This window comes from Thermobia domestica, chromosome 3 (assembly GCF_964235325.1).
Source record: "Thermobia domestica chromosome 3, izTheDome1.hap1.1, whole genome shotgun sequence".
Taxonomy (NCBI): Eukaryota; Metazoa; Arthropoda; class Insecta; order Zygentoma; family Lepismatidae; genus Thermobia; species Thermobia domestica.
The window spans coordinates 126,624,037-126,637,883 of NC_137456.1; the positions used below are offsets into that span (position 1 = coordinate 126,624,037).

Sequence of the window (13,847 nt, forward strand, 5' to 3'; positions counted from 1 at the left end):
GAACAGTATTTCCCAAACTCAAGTATACAACGCATTTTAACTACAATTTATTACTAAGATCAGATACAAATACGTACAACGTTGAAATGATTTTATGGAACATACCCACAACCCCTCCATGGTGCAATTATACAAGACAGTACGACTAATCTTTGGGAAATCCACCGAACACTTGAAAATTTAAATATTCAGAAAATTTTCTCGGATGACCTAGTATTTTAATTCTTGATTTGCATTTCTATTATGGTATCTAATACAAAATATCACGTCTTCACTAAAATCGTAAATAAATTATTTTCGCTAACTTTGAAACGAATTATATGATGGTTTTGACACAACACCGGCCCTAAAGAACAGTTGATTGTGAATCAAACGAGCTTTCGACTATTAGTGCTAGAGATATTATTTTGTAGATAACTTACTGGAATATTATATGAGTTAATTAAAATTCTATTTACTTAAAAACACCTTTTTATTTATTCAACTGTGCACGTTTCGGTGAATGGTTATTGCCATCTTCAATACAGATCCTTTCGGAAAACTATGTCACTATTTACTCGTTTACTGTATCCATAACTTATACACTTCCAGTAATCTTTCACCTAATGCTCTTATACCTTTATTTTTCTTTATACCATCTTGCATCTCAAGCTAAAGGATTTATAGTTAATGAAATCTTCTTTTAAAATTCTCATGGCTTTTTTAACCTGTATTTCATTTCGTTTCAGTAATAAAGATAATACGTGGAAGAAATGTGACGAAATGTAAATTTTATCTAGAGAACTTTGATATATCATCTGACCAACAAATTTAAAATCAGCGCCAGTATTTAATTGGACAGAGAAAATAAAAATAAACTCTGCCTTGAAAACCCTTACTTAATCACCAGTAAACTTTTAATTTGTGCCTTTACTACCTTAAACCATGGAAGACTATTGCTTGAACTTTAGTCCTTAGTTAGGTATAGACTGTGTTGTAATAAATTCAAATATTTTCTTCCTTTGTTTCTTTCATCACACGCATTTAAAATTGTTGGTCTCAGCCTCAGTAAAACTTTTAGTTTCGTGTAAAATAATTGCTTAATCGAAATCTGTTCCTTCACTACAACAAAGAAACCCGTGTTCTGTACTGACGATCATATAAATACTACACTATTTGAATTTAAGTTTACATTCCTGAAAGGATCTTTGCTGAGGATTACAATAACCATTTGCTGATACGTACACAGTTGAATAAATAAATTAATATTTTTAAATAAGTATTTAATTTGCATCCTATTCAATCAAGGAGCAATAACGTCAGGTTCTTAGTGAGGGTGTGAACTATTTGAGGAATATATATTGCTGTAGTTATTGTATGAACAAACAGCAATAACGTTAAGTTCTTAATGAAAATGTAAGTTATTTCAGAAATATATATATTGTTGTAGTTATATGTGAGCAGAATTTTTGAATGGTTTTTCATTTACGTGCTTGCTGTTATTTCTTAAAGGCCCCTTAACTGGAAGAAAGGCGCAGGTGATGCACCAACCAGCACTTCTCCATCTGGATCGCACATTACATACGAAATCCGAACGAATTTAAAGTTATTTGAGTGCTACTTGAGAGATTGTGAAGTGTTGGTATTTAAGATAATGTACGAAAGAACTCAATCTGCAGTGGGCTTGGCTTCAGTTTCACAGCTACATAATATGCTACGGGAAAATCCTTTTCAGTGTTATGTTCCTATTATTGGTACTGTAGGAAGTAAAGTTGGTGATATCCATGTTGGGTTTCATTTGGATGTAGGATGCCCCATTGTTCAATCAGATAGAGAGCTCAACTTAAAGAAATCTTGTCATCGGAAAAAATACAGTGAAGCAAACACATATCAAATGGCAAAATATGAATCAGGTGATAGTGAAACATATATTAAACATAAAACTGCTAATTTTAGCCCGTGCAGTGAGCGAAAATTTAATAATTCACCTAAGAAAAATAAAAAAGATGTTTTACTTTTAGGTAGTTACGAACCTGTTGTTGATAAGTTCATTAGTGCGGATGAAAACATAAAGGCTGTACCAAATAGTGTTATTTCTGATATCATTGAAAAAGGACAACATTTGAGGAATTCTATGATTAAATCAGTTTTAGATGATGAGCCTGATAAACTAGCAGCACGTGACAGTGGAGTTGACATTCTGTCCGTGCCTGTGTCCTCCAATTGTTTAAGTTCAGGGGACCTGCTCAAGAACAATCCACAGGGAGATATTGCGAGAGTATATGATTATCTTTCAGGTAAGTAAACCTAAATTAACGAACTACTTTCTTGTTCTTTCTTTTCTGCTATTTTTTATTTAGCTTTTATATATATATAATAATAATAAAATAACATGTATATGTGTCTGTCATCAGCTTCTCGCGTAGAAAAGAGACACACAAAGCCCCGAATTTTGTACACATAGATCTTAACCACATCTAATCGCGTACAAAGCTGTTTCGAATGTCAACACCGAAGGGGGGAGGGGGGGATTTGCGGGGGCCAAAATGTATGTACGGCTCTGGCTGTTTCTGAGAACCCTGGCAAATATGGAACCTATATATATACAGACTATTCTTTAATTTGTGTAATTTTCTAGAGCACTGGCAGAACATGAAGTTTTCACACTAATAATGTGAAATTTGGCATTCTTATTGGAAAATGTCTGAATTTTTTAAATTTCAAAAGAAAATAAGAGAAAATCGCTGTTTAGCCCCTCTTTTGGGGCCGTAAACATAAAAGTTCATTTACCTTATGGAAGATTCAATGTTAAATTTTGGAAGCAGTTTTCTCCAAAACTATTGCTAAGGATTTTGGTACAAATGAGTGTTATTTGATACAAAATGCAAGGACTCATCCACATTGCTAGTGGAGTCGTCCTAAACCTTATTTTGGGTAAGGCTCCCCCTTTAGGGGGCAAGGGCCATAAAAAGTGGTGGGTGGAGTGTTACCAAAATCAAAAATATTTTAGGAACGCCAGTAAGCGTAAGATTAATCACAAAGGCCACAGAAAAATATTCTGATGCTCTTTGCATGTGCTAGTAACTTATATGGGGCTAGAGCCCCCATCCAAAAGTCACATTAAAAATTCAGCGTAATTATTTTTTGCACGCACATATGGGAAAAAAAAACTATTTTGTTTTTGTCAATTAATGTGAAATTTGTTGTTATTGTAGTAGAGAGGTAAGGTTTTGAAATCTGAAATGTTATTTTGTTAACGCACCACCTAAGGGGGGTCACAGGGGGCATAGCATAAGATGATGAATCTTTATAAAAATTCGAAATTTTGTTGTGGAAATGACAGTGAGCGTCAGATTAATCACAAATGCCACAGAATTTATATTCTGATGCTCCTTGCATGCGCCAGTGACTGATATGGGGCTGTAGCCCCTCTACAAAAATCACATAAAAATGACCATAAATATCCTTAGCAGGGACATACGGGAATACATTTGTTTTGGTAATTAATGTGAAATTTGGTTTTATTGTAGTAAAAGATATGCGTTCTGAAATCTGGAATGTTAGTTTTGTAACACACTGCCTTAGAGGGGCAGAGGGTGTTTATAAAAATTTCAAATTTTGTTCTGGTAGTGCCAGTGAGCGTTAGATTAATCACAAAGGTCGCAGAATTAATTCCCGTCACTCCTTGTATGTGTTAGTGATTGATATTGGGCTACAACTCCTTCCAAAAACCACAAAAAAATGCAATTATTGTTTTAGCAGGGACATACTGGAGAAACGTTTTTTTATTTGTCACGTAATGTGAAATCTGGTTTTATTCTAGTAAAAAGGTACACGTTTTTCAATTCTGTAATGTTATTTTGTTAATAGGGGTCAAGAGTGCGGAGGGTAATTTTGTGTTTCTGCAGAGTACAGGAGGTGGGACATTAAAATTCCAAGTGTTATTTTGGGTGTGCCAATGAGCATAAAATTAATCTCATGGCGTTCAGAATTAATCATCCAATTCTATTTTCATGTAGCAGTGAGTGATATGGGGCTACAGCCCCCTTTGAAAAAGTAATAGAAATTGATAATGAATGTCCTTACGCAAGGACCTGCTGGCAGAACCTAAATATTTTTCATAATTACTGTGAAATTTGGCATTATTGTCGAAAAAGTGTTTGTTTAGAAAAAAAGCTGAAGCGACAATAGGATATTATTTATGTATGGATGTCTTTTAGGGAGTTGAACTCAAAATTTCATTGATTCAATTGGAGTTTTAATGTGAAATGTGGGAAGCAGTTTTCTCTAATGATTGTTTTGGTTGGAAAATTAGCAGTTATGGTTGTAACACAACATTCCTCCCTTTGTTCCTCCCCTTGCATCTATGATGGTACGTGCGTCTCTAATTTTATTATAGCTTCTCATTCTCATTGGAGAACAAAGCCGGCAAGAAAAGTTAAAACTTTTCTTTATTCGCTATGAGCGTCAAAATAATCGGAAATATCGTAAAATTAATGCCCAGAAGCTACTTCCATGTGCCAGTGGCCATTTTGGAACTTCAATTCCCCCTCCCCAGTCCCAAAATCAATTTGAAAAACCACACCACCTTCTCTTATTATCTTCCATGCTCCTTTTGGTCCTTTTAGAATGCAGGATAAGAGACGTGTGTTTAAGAAGCATTGAAACACTCAACTTCCATGTCCTTATACGTTGGCGTCATACACTAAATTGATTTCAAACAATGTCAACAACTCTTTGTTTTGTAAAACACTCTCTAATTATTGGCTTAACTTCTTGTTCATCTGCACTGACAACAGTTTCAAATCTTTTCTTATCGCAATACACCAACGATTTACGACTTACCGAGTTCAATAGGAGTTCATGTCTGTAATCAACACCTCGGTTAGATCGATTTCTTCGGAAATGCACATTACATAGACGTGAACCTAGGGGGTAGACTGGCTTAATCGTTTGTGAATTGCTTGTCGTTTCCACTATTTTTTAAGAGTACATTCATACTGTGGTGTTTTTCGACCACGCAATCTTTAACTCAGGATCAGCATGCTTAATTGAATGGTATATTTTATCAGAAAAATCTGCAAAAGCAACAAGATTCCGTATAGTTAAAGAACTCGGACTAAAAGTGCAAGACGTGCAAATTGACCGTTTGTACAAACAGTTCCGCAGCAAATGTTTTCACACTGTCCATCTTGCATCTAGAAAAGTGCAAGATTTCCAAGCGTATCTACAGAAGAAATAAAAGACTTGTGTTGTTATCTGTTACTAGTTCACCGCGGAAATCGCTTGCTCGTCGAAGCTTAGAGTCAAATATTAAGAAAACTACGCTACAAAGAATTTTAAGAAACTTGAAGATAAAACCATGCAAAATTCGAATGGTTTCTAAGTTGTGTGCAAGTGATGATGGTGATCATGTTTATTTCTGTATCTGGTTCATTGAGAAGATAAATGAAACCGTATGTTCTTGTTTCAAGCTATATTTTCTGACGAAGCCAAATTCTTCTTAAATGGTTCAGTGTCCTCATCACATGCAAGATATTGGTCATCATGCAGCCGAATGTGAGATCAGATGGACAATGAAGTGTCAGTGGACAAACAACGGACACAAGGAACAATGGTATGGTGTGGCATAACTGCTACTGAGGTGACAGGATCTTTCTTTCTGATGGAAATGTGACAACGGCATCATACCAAAAGCTACTAAGAGGGAAGATATTTGCCGAACTTGATCGTTTAAATTTAGGTCAAAGTGATGAATTATTGTTCATGCAAGATGGAGCACCACAGCATTGCTCAAGCACGGCTATAAATCTTTTGAGAAAGAAATTTGGATAACGACTTATTTCTATGGGGTCAAGTGTCGAATGGCCATCGAGAAGTACAGATCTTACACCATACAATTTTTTCTTGTGGAGATTCCTAAATCAAATTGTCTATCAAAAATCATGTAACAATGTACATAACTTGAAACAAAGAATTCTCTAGAGTGTAGAGATGATTACTCCAAATATATTGGAGAAGGTGTTCACAGTAGCTTTAGTAAATTGTATTAATTTATGTCTTGCTCGTTCAGGAGGGTATGCTGAATAAAAGTAACTTGATTTTATCTGTCTTACATTAGGTTAATGATATTTTTGAAACTTAATGCTAGACTAGACTTTTCATTCTAAAATCTTACTTTTCATTATTTTTTTCTGTGGTTGATGTGAATGCGATATTTTTTACTGCCATTTTTCTGTTCTTTTTCGAACTGGTTTTTGCTTAAGTGTGCAGAAAATACGTAAGAATCATAATTCATTTTTAAAAGGCAAAATTCTTTGATTATATTCCAGTTACCCCATAACAACAAAGCTGTTACACTGACAAAAGATACCCAGGCGAAAAAAACAGGCACCTGTACATGCTATGTGTTACAGGCGCCTGTAATGCTCTGGAATTGGAACACTGTTTTCCACATGTACATTGTATGTACAGAGTTGCAAAACATGTGCTTCACAGGTGTTTAACAGGTGCTGAACAGGTGTAACACAGAGAAAAGAGGAAATCGAATTCGTAATGTATATCGCATGTTAATCGCATGATAATCGATTAACATGAACTGTATAGTACATGTTTATACCACATGAACAGACACTGACACCTGTACATGCAATGTGCACGCAACATGAATAGTGGAAGTACATGATAGCAGAACATGCAAGATACATGTTCGATGCACATGCAATAACAGTCTTAATGTACATGCAATGAACAGGTATTCGACACAAGCAATGTACATCTCGCATGTACATATCAGTTCCTGACGCACAAAATCTCCTCTGTACAGATTCGATGTACATGCACTGCATACATACAGAATACATGCAGTGTATATGTCTCAAGTACATTGCATGTACAGAGAGGACAATGTTGCTGTTTACATGCAATGTAAACATTCATGACGAACAGACTGGTACATTTTCTTACTGTACGGAACACACCTCTCTGCATGCAGGATATTGCTGTTACTAGTCATTATATATGAACAGTAATATTGCTGGCAAGCATGCACAGAGCTGTCTCGTACAACAAGTACATGTATCAATCCGTTCGTCATGAACGTTTACATTACATGTAAACAGCAACAATTTCCTCCATTTCATGGCTTGTCAGTCCTTGAAATCATGATCGTGCTGAAATGTGAAATATGTTTTATAGTACAAATTTAGAATATTTGTAGAACTTGCCCTATACGGTCATTTTACTTTGTTGTATGTTGTTGATTATATGAAATTTAATTAGAATAATAATATTTGCTTTAGGTGTTGGCATATACAAAAATGAAAATGAGGAATTTAAAACTACTTCAGTTTTATTTCTCTTAAAAAAGTACAACTTTCAACTTAAATTGCAACATAAACTTTTCTGCTATTAATACATCTGTCAAGTAGAAGATTAAAGGAGAATCAGTAATGCATTACAATATTTATAGCAATGCTTGTAAATATATACATTAAGCATAGAAACTATTGAAGGAAAAATTCAAAATATAATTATTTTCTTTATTAATATTTCGTGTATTATTTCAAAAAATAGTTCTATGTACCCTTTGAATCAATACAAGATAATTATCAATATATAAAACAATCTTTAATTACTGTTATTTACTTTTCAAAAGGTAGACGCCAAAGAAATGCATAATTGATTGGGTTGCAAGAAAATATACTAACTGGTACTTACATCCGCATTTAATCGTCACATAAGTGATAAAACAAGTACTTACCCTGTCTCTGTAAGGTTTGAAGGGAGAAAATCGATATTAGGAGGTATTAAAACAAATCAAATGATATAACATGTAATTTAAATTTTAATGTCCAATGGATATGCTCTATAGGCTAAAGGAAACGGATGACGAATGAAAAAATGTGGAATGTGAAGGTAGGAGGAAATGGGAGAACTCGGGCAAAACACACGAAACCATGTTGTCCACAACCACATCATAAGTTATCAAACCAGGGACTTCACGCGCCAGAGGTTAGCGAGCTACCTAATGGCACAAACAACATTTTGTCGAAGGGTGTTTTTTATTGATCCATGTACACTCACTGATGATGTACCAAGTTCTTCTTTAGTGAAAAGAGCCGATATCAAATTTCTTGTCAGTTTTGTTGGGCACTTGTTTGCAGCAGCTAGACACTTTACAAGTACTGATGTTTTAATTCTTATATCCGGATAATCTGCACTCAATGTAACTTCATTTGAAAGAGATGTACATGGGTCAGCGACCTGTGGATTTAAAGAAAATCATTATAATACAAATGATGATACTTTCCAGTGGTATGTTTCTAGAAAATAAAGAACCCTAACGGCTTAGGTTACGATATCATAGCTACATTTTATGATTCATACACAGCTCTATTACCTATCAAAATAGAAATGTGCCCTGGAGCTGCGAAGGCTGAAATGAAATGCACCGCTGATCCTTTCACCAAAAAAATCTACTCCCACCTTAGTAATAGTTATTGTAATAAATGATAACAATTAAATGGCAATGCCACGACCGCATAACGTTCGTTAGTGTAGTATTCAAGAGACGCGGATCCAAATCAAGTAGCTGGCTGTCACCCAAACCAGTCTTTTCAGAAGCTAATCTGTTTTGCTTCGTTTTGTTTTGTTTCGGGTTACGTCTAGCAAACGCATTTCTCAACCTTTTTGACTAAATCTACTTGTAAACAGTGCATAGACAAAGTAAAAATACTTTATATTAGTAGATGTACTCCGATACTATGAGGTCACACTACGTGCATTACAGGTTAGTAATATGGGAGAGGAGCATCTGGTCTAAAAATAGTGCTTTCAACACATGCTGTGGCTCCAAGAACATAATTATGCAATACGCATTGTGATTTCATTCACTGTGCATAAAACCTTGTGTTTTAATATGCCCGATAGTGGTTAAATCACTCTACGTATACCAATAATTCAGGACTGGGGCTCATGCGATTTAAAAATGAAATGAAATCTTTGGGCTTTACGTCCCAAACTTATGCCGGCTAGGCTAAGGGAGACGGTGGTAATGAATGAATAAAAGGGTGGAATGAAGAAAATGGGAGGAAACGGGAGAACCCCGAGGAAACCCACGCACACGGTGTTTGTCCACCACAAAGTTTACTTGGGCGGGAGCTGGGATTGAACCCGGGACCCCAAGTACCATAGGTTAACGCTCTACTACTAAGCCGCCGCGACCCCTCATGTAATTTAAAGTGACAGTAGTACATTAATTACAAGGGCACATCTGTGTATATAACTCCACAGCGTTAATGGTAGTTTGTCAATTGGACGACTCTTGCGCTCTTATGGTTAATGTACTATTATAGGTATGTGGGTCACTTTAAATCACAAGAGCTTCTTTAACTATTACCGGCAGATGAAATCACAATGCACACAGCATAGCTTCCCCCCCCCCCCCACAAAATGTGTAGAAGTATGCCAGGCATTTAATCGTCTCGTGGCAAATAGATAAGAAGACCCTCTTCCATACTATTACACAATACGGATACGTGCTTGCACATTACTTTCATCACATGAAGCTAGATTATATAACTACTACCACTTAAAATAACTCAAACTATATGTAAGATTTTCTATATGTGATTCAGTAGACCATCTTGTGTACGAGTATCATAAAACTATAATACAGCTAATGAATTAATGGTAATAAATGATATTCATAAAAAAAAAAAAAAAAAAAATAGCTACTCACGCTTGAACAATTTGACTGTACATCTGTAGATTCATTAGAATAATCGGCATCAATGAGATCCAACAGAATTTTTTTAACAACCGGTGGAACAGTCAAACGCTTTTCAGTGGACGTTGATACGCACTGTTTTTTCAATTCTGCCACAACACAGTTTTCTTCTTATACTTGCTGTTTCAGGTCTTCGATCTGCTTTCCTAACTTTTTACAATTCATACACACATCGATTCCATTCGACTCATCTGCTTCTGCTTCTTTGGTACCTTTTAGGGGACTTTCAGGAAGCTCTTGAGGAAATCTATCACCTATACAAAATGCTTCTTCGAATTCTTGCCGTAGTCTACGTTGCTTTACTTTCGGTGGTGAATTTTCATCTTGGGAGTTTTCACCCAAACTTCCATTGCTGTTTTCATCAGCACTTTCTTCAGATGACTCATGTAGTTTTTTCTCACAGTCAGATTTTGTACCTGTAACGTAATAATCAGATCATAATGAAAGCTAAATAAATTTAAGACCTACTCGATACCAGAACAGTCTAACTCAATCAATTTTTAATTTCCGCATAAAAACGTAAAGTTCTATTTCTTCTCATACTAAGGTAGCTTAGGTTTTGTTAGGTTACACTCAGTTAAAACACGGTGCTGGTTTACTTTTACCGCATCACGTTTTGGAAGTGCTTCAAAAGACATATTTAACCCTTTTACTTCTTGGGTTTTTTTTTAGGTATTTTTTAGACTTCCACTCAAGCAGCTACTGCATCATCACTATTTATTTTAGGATCATGGTTCATACCTCATTCTCTTCAGAATAGAGCAGGCTTTCAAATGGTACCATTTATATGCCTATACAATATACCAGGAGAAGGAAAAAGTGAGGTCAAAGGGAAAATTTCGGGGGGGGGGGATTTTTTTTTCGCACTTTGGACCCCTCTGGAACGGCCCTGTGTAAACGTAGAAATCTGAAAAAATCTGATAAATACTACTTAGTAGACTGAATATGTGTACCAAATTTCAAGCTTCTATCTTGAATAGTAAGGACGGGAGAAATTTTATCAAGAATCCCTACAATGCCCCCAGGTTACCGCAGAAGACCCTGATCTCAGGTAAAAAATTTTTTGAGACATCCCTATTTACCCTAGGATAATAATCCGCCAATTACTCTCTTCAGAATAGAACTGCCTTTCAGACGGTACCATTTACATGTCTCCATCATGTATCTGAAGGGGAAAATCCCGAAGAAAGGGACTTTTTTGGTTAAAATATCCTTTTTTTTTCAACTTTTTTCCCCTCTGGACCCACCTGTTTTAACGCAGATATCTGGTAAAAAAAATCTGATAAATACTACTAGGTGGACTGAATGTTTGTGCAAAATTTCAATCTTCTAGGTGCAAAAGTAAGCCCGCAAAAAAATAATGAAAATAGGCCTAACAAACGAAAAAATATGTTTTAAAGTTATGACGTCATCACCTATGTCTCGACGCAGAAAGGCGTGAAGCCATATGTAACATGTTTTACAATGTCTCTAGACTTGAAAAAACAAAAAAACCCGGACGAAAAAACTCAAATAGGAAAGTTAAAACGCAAAGTACCATAAAACACCCGTATGGTACAAATTGTACCATAAGACCGTTAAAGGGTTAGAGAGACCATATGTTTGCATGCGATAGAATTAAATACAAAGAAATACACCAGTATTTTAGATTTAAAAGTGTAGGGTTACTACTGTAAAATCATTACAAGTGTTCTACGACCGATAAAATAAATCCGTTGATGACTGACTGACTCTATCGGATATTATTTTCCACCGGGATATATCTCAGCACAATATACAGAAGCCGTACTTTTCGTTTAAAAGTGGAGAGCTACTAGTATGAAACCATGACAAGTGCAATTGAAACTCGTATTATTACTGTCAAAACCTGTTTTTAGTACTCTCGCTTATGCGTATACCCACTGTCGTTGACGCGCCCACGTTCTTCGGACGTGCCCCCTCGCTAGTGACGCCCCCCCCCCCAGCTTGACCCTACTCTGAGTCGGCTACATAGCATTCTAGTGCTTTTTATATAGTAGCCACCTAGCACAGATATTTCTACGCTAGATTGGTTTTCTGCACTATAGTTTTTATGCCACACATCCGGACGTTATATATATACGCAAATCGTAAAAGAATTGTAATGTTTCAATAATCACATCTGATGGCGCCCTTGAATTTTAGCTATGTCAAGTGAGATATTTTCATGTCGCCCAGCAGAAACCATTCAAGAAACAAAAAGAAGGGAATTAGAGAAAGAATTGTACTTTTTCAACAATTATTTTGAGTGATGTGCCAAAAGTAAACCTGCGGGTAACATAGAGTCATCGCAGGTAGTTACCTGTACGGTTTCGCTTTACACTATTGCTACATATACCTTTTTATCACACACACACGTTATATATATCACTGACCGGTAACATGCGCTTTGTGACATTGATATCACCATTCACTTCGTTTCGTAGAAACTTTTTTTGCCATGACTCGGCACTAGTATTTGATTTAGTGGCACACTATTAATAGTACATTAAAGTGAAAGGGCGCATGAGTACTTAAAAACAAGAAAACTATGATTATAGATGGAAAGGAAGTTAACAAGCACTTGCATGCGCCTTTGTACTTTAATGGATTGTTAATAGTGTGTCATTAAATCACTAGCTGAGCCAAGGAAAAGACTAGCATTTTCCTTTTACCAATTTCACTGAAATTCAATAATTGGCCTTTTCTCATAAATTTTACATTTTTCTGCATATATTTGGACCTATTCTTCGATAGACAAAGAGTTAATGGGTATGCATTTTAACACCAGATAGCCTAATCATATTCACTGTTTGCTTAATACTTTCCACAAATTCCAAATGACACAAGTGCATTTTCTGAACTTACTGAAAATGAAATATTGAAATTGTGTTGTAGAAAAACGTAAGAATCTGATGAAATCCTTTTGCTTTGGGGCATATCTATTAACATTGTAGTAAGTAGGCCTACGTTTGTTTTACATTGATATAACCTTATTCTTGTATGAAATGTAAATCTACAATTAATAGATATAACGCGTAAAAAACTCAACTTACAACTATGTACAACATATATATGTATACTCTTTAATACTCTATGGATATTATACTCTTTAAAAAATAACACACTTACCTACGTAGATTAGTTTTCCATTGTACAACTTCTGGCCCCGCCACCTGAACTGGTAGGTTTTATTCACAGACAAAACAGTTTCTTCAGTGCATTTCGAACGATGGAGAACCGATTTTTGGCCGTTAGGCCGTTTAACTAAACATGTTTCTTTAGATGTATCCATGGGATCAAAGCTAACTAATCTTCTCAAACAAATATTCGTTGCGTTGTTTCCGCTAATGCGTGTTCCTTTGTTCGTTCCCGCTAATTTGTTTTGTTGGGAACAGCAAATACGCGATTCCGTACACCATTGGCTCCTGGATATGTGACGTCACGCCGAAGAGCGGAAAATCTTGTCTTCTGCTTCCGTGGGACGTAAAACTTATTATTATTATTATATTATTTTTTGTCTTCTGCTTTCGCTATCCTTTTTTACACTATGAATGTTACTTTAGTTTTATTAAGTAGGCCTATTAAAGTTATTTCACGTTTGTTTAACTTCTTGAAGAATATAACACATTTTTCATTAATGGTTTTCAAATCCAAGTGCCTAAAATGAAATGTGTGCTTACGTGCCACAGCTATTCTGCATGTGTATAAACTACATACTGTACTGTAGCCGCAAATTCCGGGGGAGATGAGGGGGACATGTCCCCCCAAAAGTTAGAACTAAGAGAAATTTTCCCCAATAATCCAATTTCAAAACTATTATGGTCAGTCGTTCTTTCAGAAAATGTGTTCCGGGGGGCACACGTAGTATTCCGGGGGGCACTGCTTGTACTATTTTACTTGTTAGTATTATATTATAGACGTATTATTTTGATCTCTTCCGGGGGGTCACTTTCAGAGCTCCGGGGGACAGTGCCACCCAGAAACATGTCGGCGAGAAGCAATATTGAATTCAGGAACTCTCTCCGGAGGAATAATTACATGTTGGGGATATGTCGGAGAAAGTCGTACAGTATTAATA

The 13,847-nt window shown here is 35.8% G+C and overlaps 2 protein-coding genes across 4 annotated transcripts in view; one reads left to right on the plus strand and one right to left on the minus strand.

Annotated features, from left to right (window-relative positions):
- LOC145680714 (C2 domain-containing protein 3-like) overlaps positions 1-13,847 on the plus strand; it is a 138,674-nt gene that overhangs the window by 35,389 nt on the left and 89,438 nt on the right. For all 3 annotated transcript variants that reach the window (XM_081751646.1, XM_081751645.1, XM_081751647.1), the window contains exon 3: positions 1,492-2,276. In XM_081751646.1, coding sequence (XP_081607772.1) covers positions 1,492-2,276 — 785 coding nt within the window. The remainder of the gene's footprint in view (positions 1-1,491; positions 2,277-13,847) is intronic.
- LOC145681503 (uncharacterized) lies at positions 7,544-13,204 on the minus strand. Its single transcript, XM_081753150.1, has 3 exons — positions 12,899-13,204; positions 9,722-10,185; positions 7,544-8,244 (listed from the first exon to the last, which is right to left on the minus strand). Exons 1-2 carry the CDS (start codon positions 13,059-13,061, stop codon positions 9,881-9,883), a joined length of 468 nt encoding a protein of 155 aa, XP_081609276.1. The 5' UTR covers positions 13,062-13,204; the 3' UTR covers positions 7,544-8,244; positions 9,722-9,880.

What these genes read in the sequence shown, in the direction of transcription:
- LOC145681503 (XM_081753150.1), bottom strand. Translation starts at nt 13,061, where the DNA reads ATGGATACATCTAAAGAAACATGTTTAGTTAAACGGCCTAACGGCCAA. An exon ending in TGGAAAACTAATCTACGTAG is followed by an intron (nt 10,186 to 12,898) that starts GTAAGTGTGTTA and finishes ATTACGTTACAG; the next exon opens with GTACAAAATCTGACTGTGAG.